This window comes from Rhinolophus ferrumequinum, chromosome 11, assembly GCF_004115265.2.
Source record: "Rhinolophus ferrumequinum isolate MPI-CBG mRhiFer1 chromosome 11, mRhiFer1_v1.p, whole genome shotgun sequence".
Lineage (NCBI taxonomy): Eukaryota > Metazoa > Chordata > Mammalia > Chiroptera > Rhinolophidae > Rhinolophus > Rhinolophus ferrumequinum.
The window spans coordinates 26,655,564-26,675,472 of NC_046294.1; the positions used below are offsets into that span (position 1 = coordinate 26,655,564).

The following is a 19,909-nucleotide window of genomic DNA, read 5'->3' on the forward strand; positions in this document are numbered from 1 at the left end:
CAGCCCTCGTTGCTTTGAGACAGAGCCACTCAATTCTTTGGTATCTACACTCTAAATCTGAGAAATGGGGAGAAGGTACACTTTGTGGGGCTACAAAGAAGATAAATTAGGAAACCAAAACCAAAGGGTTGGTGATATTCATCTTCATAATGACGATGCCTGTAGGAGTGAACATTTACTAGGTGGGTGCAAAAGTAACTGCAGTTTTTGCAATTATTTTTAACCTTTTAAACCGCAATTACTTTTGCACCAACCTAATAATTCTTAAGACAGGGCAAACACTGCTAAATGCGTTATATATATTATCACCTTCAGTCTTCACAACAAATCTGTGTGGCTGGTATTATTCTCTCCACTTTGTAGATGAGAAATCCAAGATCAGATGGAAGAGCGTGCCCAAGGTCACCTTGCTAAGTGGAAAGCAGTCAGAATGAGAACCCAGACCTGTCTAATTGTTAACCTTACATATGTAATCGTTGGACTACAAAATTATGTGCATGCCAACCTCAGCTGTAGGGGACCTCGGACAAGTTATTATAATTCCTATTTCTGTACACTGGTTTCTCAAAAATTAATACCTTGCCCACCACTTGGGGTTATTGTGAACATGATACTAAATGTGCAAATGATTTGTAATAAGTACTATGCAGTTATATAATGTTATCTACATTTAAACTAAAATTCTTCAGTAAAATGAAAGATGAACCACCACCAAGAGAATGGTGCCTGGCACACAGCAGGTGCTCTGTAAATTTACCATGTATTGAATTATTTGAATGACTACAACACTTCTGGTCCTGAAGACGCTTTTCCGTCCCCACAAATGGTAATGGGGAGAGGAGAGAAAAAAGGCAAACCCTACATCATCTTCCTGAGCAATCGTCCCCCCAAAACCCACCAGTTTCTTCACCCCCTGGAGGAATCTGCTTTGCACCCAAAGAGTAGAGTCGAAGTAGATAATGAATTCTCCAAATCTCTCCTTCTGTACTCAACTTGCATTTGGCTGTATGGAGAGTTTTACACTGAATAGTTTTTCTTCTGTCTAAATGACATAAAGTCAGTATAGAAAAAGTGGAGGACAGCCAACAAATAGAAAGAGGGGGAAGAAAAATCATCCCTAATCATCCTCCCACCCTCGAGATAACCATTCGTTCAGCATGTTGGTCTGTTTCTTTTTTTTCTAATCATGTTTTACGTGCTTGAATTCATACTGAAATGCAAATTAATTCTCTGCTTTTCCACTGAGCATCAAGGAATAGACATTTTCTCATGAAGCTACGAACTCTTCATGAACACTCATTCTTTAACTCAATACAGTTGAAAAAGACTTAAGGGCCTGCTCTGTGCTAGGTGGTGGGGACACAGTGGTGAGCCAGACCGAAGTCACCGAGCTGCGAAACTTCCTTGCTACATTTAATGAATGGCTGCATAGTATTTTTTTATATAAACTTTTAAAAATTATTTATTTTTTTCACTGCATAGCATTTTATTATCCACTTTTCACTTACTCTCATTGGATCTATATTTCTGGCAGCAGGCTTTCTTAACAGCACAATCCTCCCCAGCTATATCTGCCTGGTGCCCTAGAATTCAAAATAGTATAAAAAGAAACTGGCATTAGCAACATAAAGGTGTGACACTCACACAGACACCTTCTAAACTAAGTTTAACATACTAAAATGTTGTTATGGATTCTCCATTTGGGGGCAGAGATTTATTTCACCAGTCCATTCCTGTCTGGTAACATCCATTTTTAAGAGTTCACTATGTAACAAGAAAAAACCTAGCTAATAATCCTGAACCAACCTTTCCTCTTTCTCTTACTCTTTTGGGAAGGTAGAAAAACACTCTCTACCTGCTAAGTTTCTGGGACATGTCCACAGGATAGGGAAGGGGGTACGGGGGTGCAGGTGTTCTCCACTGAGTTGACTGAGTACTTGGCAATCGTCCCACCTCCTCCACTGTCCTGTTTGTCCTCTGCTTTGGAGCCAGCCAGGCATGTGACACACGTGGCCCTCGCAGGCTCAGTCTTTAGTAGGATATGGTTTTGTGTTCTGTGGTCCTGGCTTCAGCTGAAGAGCCTTATTAAGGGATGTACAAGAGGAAATGAGAGGAGACGTCCCCCTCAGAAGTCCTGCCAAACATGTCGTTGGTCACCTCTTGGCCTGGGGGACAATCTTTACTTGGAATTCCTGGATGAATTCTCATCTTCTTCTTATGTTCCCCAGGTCCCCTAACATTGGGTTACTTAGAAATGAAGGCTGGAGTTCAAAGACTTTTGTCCAGAGCAACTTTACCTATGAAATGGTGAGGTGTGGGTTTATCCTGGAAATTGAATTCAGTTTTATATTCCCAGCACCTGCCTTGCCAGAAACTGGCTCATAAGAGGCATCCAGGTTGTGTCTGTTGAATGAGTAAATGCCCCCCGAAGTACAGTACTGAGCCCAACCTCGTTGACTTTCAACCCAGTAACTATGCACTTCAGGAAGAAAGGGACTCAGCCTTACCGCCCAGGTCTCCATAGGGCCAAGCTTAGTGCCTTAGCTTAGAAGCCTTCGATGACAAAAATGAATGCTGTATACCCATGCAATGGATATCCATTCATAAAAAGGAATGAATTTCTGATACACGCTACAACATGGATGAACCTTGAACACATTATGCTAAGTGAAATAAGCCAGACACAAAAGAACAAATATTATATGATTCCACTTACATGAAGTACCGAGCATAGTCATCTTGATAGAGACAGAAAGGAGAATGGTGGTTGCCAGGGGCTTGGGAGAGAGGGTGATTCTATTGTTCAATGAATCCGGAGCTTATATTTGGGATGATGAAAAAGTCCTGGAGATGGATGGTGGTGATGTTTGCACAACACTGTGCAAACATTGTACTTAATGCCACTGAATTATACACTTAAAATGGTTAGAATGTTAAATTTTATGTTATATATATTTTACCACAGTAAAAAAAATGATTGCAAAAAAAAAAAAGGGCGGGCGGAAGGAAGGTGAATGCTGCTTTTCTTTTTCTCCTTCTTTCCATCTATTGAGCCTCCCTTTTTCTGTCAAATCTGGATGATGAATGCCGTGATGTCCCCCTTTGAGAAATTCTCCCTGCCGGGGGTTAGATATCATTGCAGGTCCCACTGGGAGCTGCTCAGTGCAGGTTCTATCCTCTGGTCAGAGTAGCTCTGATTTTCTCATCCACAGAACAAGAGCCATTTCTGGAAGCACCAAGGCACATCCCTGATCTGCTTCACTTGCCCAACCAGACAGAAGTCCTGCCATGGTCTTTCCTCTGCCCTGTTAGGCTCTTGGCATGATGAATGGGCATAGTCTGTCTCATATCCCTATGGGAAGGAAATGGATTGACAATCTTCCCCTTCCTGCTATGAACTTGTTTATAAGATTAAAGGCAGGTATGCTTGGAAGGGCCAGGCAGACACTGTTATTTTTAATAATTCAGGGCACACCAAGTTCAAAAACAGGTCATAGTGATTTTTTTTTCCCCTTGGTTCCTAAAGCAAACTGCTGACATCATCTCCTTTCCAGCAGGAGAAAGGAAAATGGGTAACAGAGGCTTAATTCTGACACTTGTTCCTTATTAGTTACAAAAAGGGGACACCGTTGGCATGTTTGTAACTGCACTGTGTGATGCCCTGGTTGACGAAGCCCCTGTTCCTAGCTGATGGGCCTCAGGTGACTACCGCAGGTGTGATTTGTTCCTATCCTATCCACGGCATAGAGACGGCACATTGTTCACCCATGCCTGCCCTTTATCAAAACAGTCTCTCTTTTCATCCCAAGGCCCTCGTAATGAAAGACCAAGTTACAAAGTCACAGTGACAAGATGGGACTGGACAGCTGGTGCGAGAGAAGCCAGCAGTGCCCTTTGGTGGCAGCTGAGCCTCCCATGGTTCGGGTAGGCAGACTTCCCAGGCAGCTGCACAGGGGTGTAAATCTTGCCCTGAAGTAAGTTGTCCCTCCCTCTCCTAGCGATGTCAGTTGGAGTGCGTGTGTCTCTTTGCAGCACAAGGTGTGAAGTTCCTCCCTGGGCTAATGCAAGACATCTTTTTAATTGCGTGGAGGAGTAACTTCCAGGCTGCCAAGTGGAGGGACTTGGGGAGAGAAGGCTGGCTTCTTAAACAAACTCCAGAGCTAGGAAGAGAAAAGGAGGCAAGGAGGGGAGTAGGGCAGGTGTCTGCCTTTCATCTGGATATTCAGGATGACACATCTGGTGCCAGGGAAACCGCTATTTCTAACTGACGGGAAGCTTTGCAGTCAAGGGAGGCCTGAGCTGTCAGGTGAGCTAGAGATCAAGAATTATCATGACAGCTTCATGGCATGTGAAAGGCGCTATGAAGTGCGGTATGATTTTAACCAGCGGCGGTTAAATTAGCTTCTCTTGGACCTGGTCTGATGTGCAGGTAGGGAGGGGCCGATGGCAGCTGGGAGTGCCAGGCCTGGAGCAGTTTGCAATTCTGAAGTGCCACCATTTAGAAAAGAAAGTATGTGGGGAAACTAGCTCCCAGATTCTGAGTTTTGCTTAATGGAGGTGCCAGGCCGCGGCGATGTCATTAAGTAGCCTGTCAGTCCCTCCACTGAACCTCTCTAAGCCCCTATTATAAATATTCCAAGGACCCAAAGTAACCTTCTTTGAACTTCCCCCAATTTAAGATCCTGTCAAAATCTAACCACCTGTACTAGCCGGCTAAGCAGCCTTGACTAACCATTTTGTCTGTGCGCTCACATTCCACGGGATTGTCTATGCAAGACTGAGCGAGCCAGCAAGCCATCGAGTGAGTGCTTTTCTGAAAACTTCCACTCAAAAGGGAACTGAGGAAATGCGTTTTAATAAGTGATCTGCAGGAGGAATCAGGCTCTATCCAGCCATCTAGTAAGGCTTGCCTATCCAATGGGGACTTCTCAAAAGTCTGGAGCTGGAAGGTCTATGATTTGATGAGCTGCAGCTTGGGAAACTCTAGACAGAAAAAAGTAACATGAGCAGGTGTGTGTGTGTGTGTGTGTGTGTGTGTGTGTGTGTGTGTGTGTGTGTACACGTGTACCTACGTATATGTATACTGTTTATATATCGTATATAAGTTACAAGCTGCACATTTAAGGCTTTGTGGCACTACTCTGCCACAAGTTTTACAGACATTATCTCACTGTATCCCCATAGACAGATACTCTGTTTCTATTTGAAAGATGAGAAGACTGAGGCTCAGAGAAGCCAGTAAGGAGCAGACCTGGGAGTTGAACGTGGGTCTGTTTGACTCCATGATCGATGTTCATACCCACTGCCTCCAAAACAAGAATGGCTAACTTTTACAGAACCTCCAGGTTCTCACAGCTGTAAGTGGCATGGCCAACCCGCCAGCTCTTATGTCTGGATGCTATGTGAACCCTTGCATTTTACCCTTCACAGCTTCGGGGCGGAATTCCAATGGATCCCACCCAGGGCTTCCAAGCCCTAATCACTACAGAGGCACCTAGGAAAATGTAATAATAAGAATCCCAAGTCTTTGTGATATAGGCTGCCCAGGACCCGTCTGTCCCTGGAGAATTTGTTAGCACTGACCGACACCAGGGCTATAAACCTGAGCCGCCCACCTGAGATGAACAAGTACCAACTTCTTGCTTCAAATCCTACTTTCCTGGGGAGTGCCCAGCCCCCACTGAAGTTGGTAGGGGAGTAAACAGCCATTCAGCTGTCCAAGCTCCGGATTTATGCGCTGGCAGCTCCCTTCTGCCTGCACCGCAGCATTGTGTACTGCAAACACGGATGACCTTTGCTGCGATCTCATCTCAACCTGCTTCCATCTAGCAAACCTGTTTTGTATTGACATTGTTTGAAATGAGTTCTGCCTATGTTAACTCCCTTAGTGCCTGCTCCTGGACTTTCAGCCTGGAGAGGCCAAGTGCCTCTAATTCTGAGAGCAAGGGGGAGGGCACCTTGAAAACATCCCCAGCTTCCGTCTGAGTCTTCTCTCCAATGGCTTCACGTAGCTGAAATGCTTCGCTGCCTTCCAGGGTTTTCTAACCCCTTTCTATGAGGGGACGGGTTATGGGCTGTGTAGTGCAGGGGATCCTGCCGACTACGCCAAGTGTCGTGCAGGGCATCCGATGGGGTCTATAGCTCGTAAATTTTTATATCTGTGTCATGCAGGGTGTCATGCAGGGTCTCTGGTCCCACTCCCCACATAAGAATGCAGGACATGGTGAGGCCAAAAAGGAACACCCACGGAGCCATAGGTAGGGGGGTCACACCACTATACTCTCGCTGGCGGCTGGGTTGGAGACACAGGAAACAGGAGCCACACAATTCTCAACCCTCACTTTGCCGCTTGCAGGCTCAGCCACCATCTTCTTGCTAGCCCCCATTTTCTGCTAGCGTAGCCACAGCAGTTACAGTAGTGGCCAAAGTCTCACTGGTTACAGCTGACGGCCAACTAGCCACAGCTGATGGCCATTTGATCAGTCGATGGCCATTTACTACCTGAGCCAGCACCTTTCTATGTGAGGCCGAGAGCCTGGAAACTGCTTTTTGGGGCTCTGTCCCCACAGGCTGATTGGCAATAGGGTGCTTTGTGGGACATTTTCTTACAAGTGGGTTCCCATGTGGTCTTTGTTAGTCACAGCTAATTATTAAGTCCTTGGCTGAGGCAATAAACATTGTTCCCTTGGATTCCTCTCTCCTCCTGTCCCCCTTCGCCCTCCATTGCTACAGAACAAAACCCATTGTGGGGCTCTGGAGGTTGACTCTGCACATAGTTTCTAGTGAACCCCTGATGGGCTCACTGCTGGGGTTTCATGTTTCAGGTTGAAACCCAACTGGATAAAGCATTCTTCCTTAATGCTGACACATTCTGTCTCTGCTCTGTGTAGTTGTTTCTCCCACCCTGGATTTAGCCCGTTATAGGCAATTTCAGGGATTCACTTGAAAGCAATTCACAGCATTTGCGAGACCATTGATAGTCTGCACAGAATTCTAGAATGTTAGGATTTCTAGATCCTAGAAATAGCATCATGTGCCAGGTTTAGCCAGCTGTGCTCAGATGTGTAGGTCTGAAAGGAGAAAGGGGCTGAGTGAGCGAGCAGGTTCAAAGCCCCTCTTCCCAGCCCCCTGGCAAGAGCACCCCTGCATAAGATTTCTGCAATCTAAAAACAATCCTGAAATCCATCCACTCAATCATTTCTTAGAGGAGGAAACTGGCCCACTGAGGGGGGAGGGTCTTTCTCTTATTTAAGGCCCACCTGAGTTAATGAATTGATGCCAGAATGAGAATCAGGACACGGGTCTCCTAACTTCTGTATACCCCATTGATTATGCCAGGCTGGGATAATTCTGGAACACTCCCCTGGGCTGCTTGTTCCATTGCCTGGCCACTGTCTTGTGGAAAAGGCCTTATTGAGAGGATCCACAGGAACAGAAAATATCGCAGAAAACAACATTATGGAAGTCACACCCCATTTTGACTGAGGGCCACCTCGGTATACAGTACCACGGCACCCTCTGGAGTTGTGCAGAGCAGCCCTTCAGGGACTGCATGGAGCAGCCCTGTCTTGACTTTATGTATGTGAAAGCCCAAACAAACATTGGGTGAGAAGGTTTTAGTTCCGCATTGTGCAAGGCAAAAACAGAAGCTTTGGGGCAAGCAGATCTGGTCTCAAATCTGGGCTCACCAGTCCCGGGAACATCGGCAAGTAAGTTGATACCACTCACCTTCCACCGTCAGCTTTTTTTTCTTTTTTTTTTTTTTAATCAAAATACAGAGCTGGTAATACCTAGCCCAAGAATTGTCGTGAGAAATTAAGCTTAATAGCCTATGCAAAACTACTGTGGCACACATATCATGGATTTGATGCATGTTCCTTTCCCTATAACTGAACCTGTTGCTCTGATACACATACAGGTTTAAATCACAATAAAAACCAGGCGTTTTTAAAGTTTACCCTTCACTTGGAAAGTTCTGGATTTTGTCACAAGCTTAACATTAACCAAATGAAATTTGGGGCATCTGTAGAGCACGGGCCTGTCTTAATCTTTTACAGAGCACATATAAAACTGAGCATTTCCTGGAGGAACAGGGCTGTGGGTTTCTAAGAGAAAATTCTTCGAGGGAAAATTGGAAAGACAAAAAAAAAAAGAAAATCAAGCCTTATTTCTTTGACTCAAGAAGCCTGAGAGATGTCCTGGGGATTCAGAGTCCTCAGACAGACTCTGGCAGTGAAATCAGAGCCCTTCATTGTACCAACTACTTGGGTGTGCTTGGGACTCTTTCAAACACTACTTTATTTGCCATTCAGTCGGGAACCATGGGCCCAGAAGCTTGTTTTCAAAATCTAGGAAAACAGATGTTTTTGCTTATTTTTCTCTCTTTCCTGCCAAAATGCTCACTGAGTTTTCATTGGGTTCTGCATTTGTTTTTTGTTGGGTTTTTTTCTTCCTTTTTTATTTTTAAGACAAACCTTGGGAAAGGATCATTGTAAAATGAAGGGGAAGGATGGATATCTCAAACTGGGAAAGCGCTATGATAGACTCTCATGAAAATGTTTAAGACTCTGAAGGCAGGGAGACCTAGGAGATAAGCGAGAGTGAGACTGACTAATTGAGCTCTGAAAGGATCTCCTTGGCATTATCCCCATGACGGCCTGGTGCCTCCGTGGCAGACTGGGATGAGGAAACCAGAAGTGTTGCATCCAGCTGACCGAGGCAGTATGGCTGTGGGACAGCTGTGCTGATTAAACGTACGTTGTGTAGCAAGTGAGACCAGTACCACTCACAGTCCCTGCCTTCTATAGCCAGCTCAACCATTTTAGGAACTGTATTAGTTTTCTATTGCTACTGTAACAAATCACCACAGACTTAGTGGCTTAACAACAACACATATTTATTACCTTATAATCTGTCGGTCAGAAGTCTGACAGGGGTCTCACTAGGCTAAAGTCCAGCTGTCAGCAGGGCATCATTCCTTTCTGGTGGCTCTGTGGGAGAATTCCTTTTCTTTCCTTATCTTTTCCAGCTTCTAGGGGCAGCCCACATTCTTTGGCTTGCATTCTTCTTCCTTCACCTTCAAAGCCAGCAACAGCAGGTTGAGTTCTTATATTGCATCACTCCAATCTCCTGTTTCCCTCCTCCACTTTCAGGGAAACTTGTGGTTACATTGGGTCCACCTACGTAATCCAGGATAATCTCCCTAGTTTAAGGTCAGTTGATTAGCTCCCGAACTCCATGGCAACCTTAATTCCTCTTTGCCATGTAAGCTAATATATTTACAGGTTCCAAGAATCAGGACGTAAATATCTGTGGTGGGAGGAGATTATTACCTACCATAGGTACGGAGATAATTTCTACACTAAATGTAATAATTGTATATATTAGGATTCTTTCAGCTGCAAGAAGCAGGATTGAATTCAAGCTAATAAAAAGAAAAGGATTTTTCTGGCTTATGTACGGAAGGCTTTGGGCCCCGCTGGATCCCTATGTCCATCAAGGCACTCTGGTTTCTTGGCTTGGCTTTCTTCGTGGTGGTTTGATTTTCAAGCCCAGGCTATCTGCGTGGTGGCTAAGATAGCTCCCAGGCAATTCCAAGCTAACATAGTTCTTAAGAGTCAGGTTCCCAGAGAGGAAATCATGACTTCTTTTTCTATAGCTCCAGCAAAATCCTGAGCATGACTCTCATTGGCCTAATTTGGGTCATATGTACATCCCTAGACCAATCGCTGTCCAGGGAGAGGCAATACATCCTTCATTCTAGAGCAGGGAAGAGTTAGGCTTACCAGAGCCCATGTATGGAGTTGGAGAGGGAAAGCTTCCCCAGAGGAAATTCAGTTGCCATTACCAAAAAAAAAGGGGAAGAGCTGAGCAGGCAAAAACCACTGGTGTCCATTCCACCACCTTCTTGCTCAGTTTCAGAACCATGCAATTGCTATATCATTCCAGTTCAGAACTCATTTGGTTTCAAGCAACAAGATACTCAAACCTGAAAGAGTACAGAAGGGACTCACCCAGGACAAGCAGTATAATTCAAGTAGTATATAAGAATTGCTTGGTGGTTAAAAAGTATGAGTTTTGGAACCAGACTGCTTGAGTTTATATCCAATTCATTAGTTGTGTTTATTTGACCTCTCTGTGCCTCAGTTTACTCATCTGTAAAATGGGGTTAATAATAGCACCTACCTCATGAGCTTGTTGTGAGGTTTAAATGTGTTAATACAAGGAGAGTGCTTAGAATAGTACTTTGACATAGAGTAAACAGTCAATAAATAATAGCTTTAATAATAATTATTGTTAATATATTACCACTGTTGTCATAAATGGTTAGGAACCAAGTCAGATATTTGGTTTCTCTTTTTCTAGTTGGGGCTACACAGTCTCTTATATCTGGAACTTTCTCTTCTCTCAAACTTCAGTGGGAACTGAGGCTCTCATCTGTAATGTGGATTTTCACATGGCTTTCGTTGCCATCCTTTCACCTCTGACCTTGCCTATATGTGTCCACCACCACATGAATGGTGGGTCAGTGTTTCTGAGTTCAGTCTTCAGATAATCTGATTAGTCTGGCCCATGATTGGCTTTGTACAAGAATGCACCCTGTTTGATTAGCTGTGACTAACCAGGTGACCTTGTACACATGCTTACCTCTTTCAGTAGCCATGGAAGGGGCAGCTTAAGTTGAAGGGGAAAGTTAGGCTAAACTGGAAAAGGGAGCAACTTATCTTTTACATGTATGCCTTAGCAAGTTGGAATTTTCCTACAGAACAAAAGAATCAGTTTCAAAATATAATGGTTATAGCTAGATGTTTGGGAAAAGGACATCATTGGGAACTTCTTTGTTCTGATATGCTTCAGCCTGTAGAGAAAAATTGATCGTGCCCCCGTTATTATAAATAGTAGAGACATTTTCAACTCCAATTAGAAATGCGCATTGGATGGATCAAATCCCCATAGCATTGATCTCAGAACCTCATTCCTGGAGCAGAAGTTCCTAAGAGGGTGGAATGCTTATATTCACTGTCAGGAGAGTGGATTCCAGAGTTACCTGGGATGTCCCCAGATAGCTTCCCTTCGGTGACAGGAGGAAAATTCCACATTGGCTTTTTGTTCACTCATGCCTTCTAACCTTTCAGAGCCCCCATATTTCTTTCCGCATTCTCCATCCAGGGTATTCTCCATGTACAGAGATTTCTGCCTTCAGGACACTTGTCCTTTTCTCCAAGGCCTTTAGTAAGAATCTTTCTGGTGAAGTAGTTCCACAGTGATGGGGAGGAAGAAGAAGTACCGATGGAATTTCTCAGCTCTGAGGCCCTCCAGGAAGGGTGGAAATGCTTTGGATCCGGGCTGGGCATCTTAGGAAGCACTGAGGTTTGGGGGAAGATGAAGCATTGTTAAGATTTTGATAGAAGTCTGCTGGGAAAGTCTCCACTGCAAAGGCTCTTGTGCCCCTTTCTAGCTGAACAATTCACAGGCTCCACATGTGCTTTCAAATGGGTTGGTTTTGAAGCAGTCAACAAAAAAGCATCCTGCTGCCAGGACCGGTCATCAAAAAGAGCAAAGAGAGCCATGCAAACCATGGGGGAATGTGCCAGAGAGAAATATTGCAGAGCAGAAACGAGGCGCTGCTGGCCTGATACCGTGTGCCTTATCTCCCCCAAAGGACCCCGTGGTTTAATGGCTGGGGCTTTAACCTACCCAGAGGTCAGTCTCTGCTGGACAAGTGGAACCTCATCCCTGAGGGCATCGACATTCTCATGACACACGGACCTCCTCTAGGTAAGTGAAGGAAAGGTTGTCCTTTTGTCATGCAAGATGCCTTTTTTTCCAAGCATAATGAATAAATGCTTCAGGAACATAATCATTTTTCTAAAAAAAAAAAAAAAAAAAAAAAAAAAATGAACACAAAAAGAAAAGTGTCAATGTCTTTAAAGAAACCCAGTATGATAATTAAACTCAGCAGTTCTGCTGGGCTTACAGGTGTTCTTGAAATTAAAATTTTTTATTTAGTCAAGTCAGGGAAAATCAAATGAGTATGGAGCACCACAGTCCTTTGAGCTTGATAATTTATTTGAAGAACTGTGCTCACTTTGGAGTAAGGGGTAGGGACTGGCAGTAGGACAGGAGGACGGGGGCCTCCCAATCACAGGGCGTTTGCATGGCAGTAAAATTATGGAAACTTTTGTTCAAAGGAGCAAACTTTCCTCTTTTATATAACAGAGGAACCTGGGAGAGCTTTAAAGTTTAACATTTGTGCTGATTATACAAGAAAAGGATTTTTTTTTTTTTTGAGCTAAGGTGTTAAATAAGGACTTAGGTTGAATGTTACTTAAAGATACTCATCCTATAGATACATTGAGACTGCAACCAGGGTAAGATTACCAGTGTGCTGCAAAGCTACCTTTAGTTACCCAGGTTATGGGTCTAAAGATAATTATGACTTACATAATTATCTTGTAATTATGCGTGAGCTTGTTATTGGTTTGGCTTTGCCATAAAACATTTTCCAAACACGACTACCACCTTGATCCCCCCTCTACTCAGTGTCTATTATGCCAGAGCCCTCCCTTGACTAAAGTGTATTTAGAAAATTCAGATGTTTCACTTTTAGGAGAGTTTCTCTCTCTCTCTCCCTCTCTCTCTCTCTCTCTCTCTCTCTCTCTCTCTCTCCTCTCTCTCTCTCTCTCTCTCTCTCCTCTCTCTCTCTCCTCTCTCCTCTCTCTCTCTCTCTCTCTCTCTCTCTCTCTCTCTCTCAGTTGTGAAAAAACGAACAAACAATCAAAAAAACACGTACCATGAACTCTACCCTCTTAACAAAATTTTAAATTGTACTGTGATTGTCTTGATTTGGGAGGTCGGGGATGGAAACACTTAATACAAAAATAAATGATTTTCACTTTTTTTTCCCCTCTGGTTTGGGGTTGTTATCCATGACACTCCTCCTCTGTCAGCCTGAAAAATAAAAAATCTAACCTGCATACCCTAATGTGAATTTAATCTGTGTAAATACTGCTGCTTTCCTGCCCTCACAAGGGAAGTGCTGTGTGTTTCACAAAGAAACAGCGAAAGGGAGGACTAGGGCATGAGCCATGGTGGCACATTTTGAAGCTAAGAGGAAGCAAGAGGCTGGGGGTTGGGTGGGGGGGCAGTTCTGTTGCAGACAGGGAGATTGTATGGATTTGAGTTTTTGAATTTGCAAAAGATCAGTACTTCCCAACTTTTTCAACGCTTCATAATCATCATCCCCCTGCTTTTTTCCCTACTCCATACCACTCCATCCCATGTTTTAAAAGATAATACTTATCAACAATCTTTATCAAGTCATAATTAATTAATTTCCCTATTTTGCAATTGTTAGAGACTTAACTAAATCGTTACATTGCTAGCTAAATGTTCTGATCAGCAGAATTACCCAGTGAGATCATCCAGAGGTAGCATCCCAGCCCACTCGACGGTTTCCCTGAGCAGCCTGGTTGGTTGAAGGTTTATGATTCCCCTTAATCTGTTTACTGTAAAGGATTTGGACATCCTCGGATAGAAACATTTACATGCCTGAAGTATTATTTGGAATATAACTTTGGACAGATCAGTTGATTCACAGATTTATCAAGTCATTAATTTGGGCACAGAAGCAAGTGGCAGTAATAGTTAGTCTGATTCTAGCCTCCAAAGAATTCAGACACCCCAGGAACTCTTACTAGGGAGGCTACCATCCGTCTCTTTGTAGTAAAGATGGAATAGTCCAGAGATTGGCTGTGCAGAGAGCAGAGTAAAATCTGCATCAAGGGGTTCCAAAGTAAAAGGTCAGGCAAAGTTTTCATAAGGTGAAATTGAATCTTAAATCAGTAGAGTTACCAGGATTCTTGTGAAAATGCTGGATTGGGACGTCGGGGTAGCAGTGGGGATTGGCCTTGAATTTTTTCCTGCTGGGAAGGGAAAGCCATCTCACCATGGGACGTTACTATTATGGTTTGAGCAAAATGCTTTCTCAGGAGATTGTATATGAAATATGTCACCCCTTCAAGAAAAGCATGTCCACAAGGGAATATGCCAATCACTGTGAATGAAGGACTTTTCTCTGTAAGTAACAAAGTTTTAAAACCCCTGGTTGGATTTTTATAGGGCCCCTACTTTCATCCGATGTTCTTCCCAGACTCTCTGGCCACTCTCCACACCCCAGGTAACATGTCTTTACAGAGATGCTAAATCTCCGTTTCTGCAGTTTCGCCAAAGTGGAATAAACTTGTCTGTCCCTTTCTACCTGATCATTTCTAGATAGTAGAACTCACCTAATGGAGCTATGGAATGGGTTGCCACGGATTATGATTTAGCCTTTCGTCCCACCTGCCTTCTTCACACCTCATCCTGCTGAGGTGTATGGATTTCATTTCAGACCATAATCATCCAGATAGCTGACTTTTGCCATAATTGATGTCAGTTTTTATGGATTTTCTGCATTAAGCATAGAACTAAGTGGCTTTTACATAAAGATAGTCAATTAGCCCCAGCTTGCTGCATGCCACCACAAGGTCACCATTGTTACCTATGGCTAGAGGGGAGACTGTAGGACAAACTTGGCGTTCCCAAGCTTCGGTCAGCGGGAACCACCAAGGGTTAAGAGTTGATGTAGCTAAAGAGAGCAAGGCATCTTGTGGCCAGTTTGCAGGTAACCCCTCCTACACCTTCTTCTCTGAATTATCTGGGAAGTAAACTGCTATAAGAAAGATATAATAAAAAAGGAAAGTAACTGAATTGAGACAGAAAGAGATATTATGGGACTGCCAGGAATAAATGTCATTGGGTCCATGAAGAAGATTTGAAACCAGTGGCTGAATAAATCAAATCCCTTGTAGAAAAAAAAAAAAATGTTAATTAACAGGAAGAAAAAAATGGAAACCAAAAAAAAAAAAAATTTTTTTTTTCAAGAACCTAAAGAAGACAAAGTGACGAGTGAAAAGTACCTTAAAAGCCATTGTGAGCTTTAATGGAGAGGCTAGGATTACAGATAATGTAATAAACCTTCTGTGAGTTATGGCTTCCTGAAAGTCTAAATGAAACCTTACCTGCAGAAAGAAAATTAAGAGTATTGATTGCATTTTACCCTTAGGTTTTCGAGACTGGGTTCCAAAGGAGCTTCAAAGAGTGGGCTGCGTGGAGCTTTTAAACACAGTCCAGAGGCGAGTCCGGCCCAAGCTCCATGTGTTTGGTGGCATTCATGAAGGTAAGACCAGAAAAAAGGAGCTCAGGACATGTTGTGTCATTATCTATGACCTCATTCCATATTGGGGACCCTAGCTACACTGGGAATAACAAGAGCTGTGGTTTTCAAACTCTTTTTTACCAGGGAACCCTTTTAACAGATAAAAATTTAGGAGAAACACCTGTATATAAAGCTAATACTAAAGTATTTTATATGGAGCTGTTCTCTTTTAAGCAGAGTGGAGTGAGAGTAGGAACCAGGCACACCTTACAGAAAACCCAGCACTTCCTTCCAGGCGGCTTCTGGAATCTTAGGGCTCTGATGAGGAATGTTTGATAACCACTGCTATAGAACGGCCCTCAAGTATTAAAAGACAAATTTTCTCTTAGAGAATCAGAAGAAAATGGCTTGGATATTAGACTAAATAACTTCTATGGCCTCTTTCTACCTGTAAATATTGTATTTCATATGACAGGTACATAAACATCCAGGAAGACAAGACATTCTTCAAAAAATAACTTTGGACATGAAATGAAAGATTTTATATACATAATATATATATATATATATATATATATATATATATATATATATATTAACAGAAATGGCAGGAACCTGCACGTTTGCAGGTAGACATTTTTTTTTTTTTACTAACTTCAGGAAACCATTTCAGACTTCTCAGAAATCATTAGCACTATTAGCACTGGCTGAGGTTAAACAGAATAATTAAATCTCCCCTGAATGGCAACTGGTTCAGTTGATGTTTTTTGCCTTTCAAAGTAAGCTGGAGCCAAGTTCACAGAACCTGAAAGTCTCCCAGGAACCTTGAGGGCAATACGTTCCTCCCATTTGCAAACCAGGGGGAGCTGGACCTTTGGACAGACTCAGAGCCCTCTTTCAGCAGGACTTAGATTTTCTGGCCCTGCGGACCCTCCCAGTTAGATTTTTGCGTGCGGTAGGGACGTTTATGTAGGCAGCCAATATATTCTCTCCAGCTCCCGCTTACAGCTGTTTTCTGAAGTTATTTATGAATCTGCAGTTGAGGTGTTTAGGCCTATGTACCTGAGATGAAGCAAAAAAAAAAAAAAAAAACAGGGTTTGCTTTTCAAAGCCCACAAATCCAGTGGCTTCCTGGTTAGGCGGGTAACAAAGAGCATATTGAAAATCATTCCACTGAGGCCAGAGAAAGCTTGCTCCAAATGCAGGCATCAGCTGAGTGGATGGATGGAAAGCAGGGGTATAGCTCCCCCAGACTGGATGTCATCCTGCCCTGACTTTAAGCTGTATTCCCTGAAAAGGAGAGCACTTCTGGAAGGTATGATACAGGATTTGGGAAGGAGGGATGGGAGCTCATGTCTAAACAGCATTTCTAGGGGCAGTTTTCAGGTTTGAATTCCTGCAGCATGTCTATCGGTTTATATTTCATCTTTTTTTCTTTTTAAATCATTAATTAGGTTTAAACAAGCCAGACAATTGGGGAAATTCCACTGAAGTCCCACAATAATAAACTTGCTTAAAAGGGACGAGATCATATTCAAATAAACTTGTCTCAATTTTATTCGCTTAAGACAGCTGAAGAGGGCAGAGAGAGGGCAAATGCTAACCTCCTGATGGAGAGAGATAACAAGACTTTATGACCCCCGAACTAAACAGTGCACATTTTAAATGCCTCTTTTCTTTCCTTAAGAGATTTTTCCATTGACCCTCATTAAGCTCTCCACAGGCTTACTTGGAGAAATTTTAGCAAATGGAAGGGGGAAAAAAAAAAAATCTCATCAGTTATGTCTATAAATCCTGGTAATCTTATTTTTTCACGGGCATATTTTCTATGCTGTCAGAGCCTGATACCAACATAGAATTACAAACTTAATTGCAGAGATTACAAGGGAAATATAAGGTATCCAGGGAAATGTGCAAATTTGCAAAAATGCTGAAAATTTCAACATATTAAAAATTATAAAAAGATCATACATACCAAAGACCCAGAGAAACTTTCTTAGTTTTCTTCCAATAGGTCCCAAGAGATTTATACTGCATATGGGAAGTGTTTTTGCTTGATCCAGTGTCTAGGTAAGCGTAGGAAGCAGTGTCCTATGGTGATGTTTCTCCAAATCACTTGGACGTTTGATTACCTGACTCTTTTGAATGAAATGGAATTCAGCATCAAAGCCACGCAGTTCAAGTAAGATGAGATCACTTACTGTTAATTTTCATTGAGGCAGTTTAGAGATTATTTCATACATAAGGAAGCTGAGCATCCATTTTTCCGTATGCCCAATGCAATACTCCTTCCTTCCTCACCTATCCTGAAGTTTATTGGTCGTTTTGATGTATGTGTCCCTGAGGAGTTTATGTGACTCATTCAGTCCCCCAGAACTCAACAGTTAACAGAGGGCTTTGAAATGAAAATCATATTTTAAAAAGAAGGAATTTTTTTTTAATATTCTCACTAGAAAAGACATTACAGCCTTTCTCTGACAAATCTAGTATTTAAATAAGGAAAAATAATCAATTTTCTTGGAAGCAGAGGATTCTCCCTTTAAAAAAAGAAAATTGGAAGGAAGCTTCTGAAAGCTGTTACATCTGGGGAAGCTCCATTGAATTTCATCTCACTACCCACTGACAGAGACTTTGTTTGTTTGTTTGTTTTCCTTGCTGGAAGGCCCTGCACTGAGTCACTATTTGTATATATTACAGTAAGCGTGACACTTTCTCCCCACAGGTTACGGCATTATGACCGACGGTTACACAACGTACATCAATGCCTCAACGTGTACAGTCAGCTTTCAACCGACCAACCCTCCAATTATATTTGACCTTCCAAACCCACAGGGTTCCTGAAGCTCTAAATGCCCCATTGGAATGTGAGGGAAGGTCTATAAACTGCCATTTTTCTAATTATAAACTTACATTCTCTTACTTGTTTATTTCCAAATCCTGTGTCTTTTTGTAAATTGATGGAACACAAATGATGCTCGAGGTTGTGCTTCTGCTTTATTATTATTATTATTATTATTTTTTAATGGGGCATCCATTTGAAATCAGAGGAGCATTGTGAATTTGTAAAATGACTTCTGTTTTCTCAAAGGCCACGCCATTGTAAATTGTTAGTGTTCGCCAAAGGACAGCCAAGCTTTCTTTATAAAAGGTGATAAAAGTCTTATTTTAATGTGCTTTAAGCTGGAAGAAAAGGAAAAAAAGAAACAGGTAGGCAGTGTTTTAAAAACCACCCAGATTTGCACAACTGTTTTAAGAGTTTCGTTTGAACTATTTTAGTTTTTGATGTTTTGTTGTTGTTCTCTTGGTAATGCTTCTTTTTTGCAGATGTGGCCCGGATTTATAGTAATCTTTTCAACAAAAGTAGGCATGGAAAAAGACTTCCCTTCACACTCTCACTATAAAGAAAGTTGTGTCAAGGGAAGAAAATGGCCCTCATTTAAAGGATGGCTTAGCTAGTGAGATCTATATTGTGGTTCTACAAGGTCTCATTTGTGTGTTTGTTTCTTTTAAATTATTTTAGCTTTAAAAATATGGAAATGGAATCTGTCAAGAGCAGGTATTTCATGCAGTTAAAAAAAATGAGTATGCAGACTCCTTTTCAATATGGGTTTATATATATAAATATTTTTTTGTGTATTATGACTAAGTTAGGAGTTTAATATTGCCAAGGACTGTACAGCTGCAAAGGGATGCTGTATAGGAGGACATCAGACGTCCAAAGGAGCTGACACATTTTCTCAGAACTCAAGGTCTTAAAGAGCTTGGGTTAAATCTAGGTACAGTTACAGGCGTGTATAGACTTAAATGGATGCAATGGAAGCTAACTAAAATAAGACTTAGGTGTCCTTTATATTTAAATACCCTGAATTGTCTTCTTACTTCCTGTCCCTCCCCCCATTTTGCACTGTGTGTCGATGCAATCTCCGCTAGCACAAAATATTGTCGCTAATAGTCATTTCTGTTTTCCCATTGTAAATGCTGTTGAGCTTTATTCTATTTTATGTTATCTTGTTAATGAAATTTAGGAAAGCAGTTGTTTCTTTAAATTTATTGTGATATTCTATATCTAGCGGCCTTTATATGCAAATAAAATTGCAAGATTTTTAAACCTGTGCTGTTTGGAGGGTTGGCTGTTGGAAGGATGGTGATTTAGCCCTGGGGAAGGGGGTACTTTATTCATATGCAACATCCGTACTCCTTTTCAGAAGAATTAGAATAAGTGACATTTTTCTCTAATTTTCAATAATGTTTTATTCCCCACCATCCACGGGCTGGCAGGTCGATCGATAAGGCACTCAGTGTACTCTTCCCTTCCATCCCGCTGTCATCTATCTTGCCATAGATTTCAGAGGGTGAAGATTTCATCTTTGGCCATTGTCATTTCTAGAGAAACAGAGAGACCATGCAGTGGAGGCTGGAGGCTCTATTGTGGACATGTGCGTGGTAGTGAGACGGCGAACCAGTGGGTAGCAGAGTAAACACTACACAGTCTCATTTGTCCCCAGGAGCAGTTGCCATCTCCCCCTCACTGTTGTTTTTTATTTTTTTTTAAATGATTGCGCCACTAAAATCCTCTGGCAGCTGGAAGGCGGCAGGCAGTGGGATGGGGAAAACTGTATTAAGTCTTTTATATTTTCTCTGGAAGAGCCATTGAAGAAAAGCAGCATGATCTTGAACTTGCAATGTATCCCAAAAGTCTGCATTCCGGCG

The 19,909-nt window shown here is 42.4% G+C and overlaps 1 protein-coding gene across 5 annotated transcripts in view; it reads left to right on the forward strand.

Annotated features, from left to right (window-relative positions):
* Positions 1-19,307, forward strand: part of MPPED2 (metallophosphoesterase domain containing 2) — a 161,917-nt gene extending 142,610 nt beyond the window's left edge. For all 5 annotated transcript variants that reach the window (XM_033118812.1, XM_033118808.1, XM_033118811.1 and 2 more), the window contains exons 5-7: positions 11,663-11,778; positions 15,107-15,220; positions 17,922-19,307. In XM_033118812.1, the coding sequence (XP_032974703.1) occupies positions 11,663-11,778; positions 15,107-15,220; positions 17,922-18,040 (349 nt within the window). In that variant the 3' untranslated portion in view covers positions 18,041-19,307. The remainder of the gene's footprint in view (positions 1-11,662; positions 11,779-15,106; positions 15,221-17,921) is intronic.
* Positions 19,308-19,909: the final 602 nt, after the last annotated feature.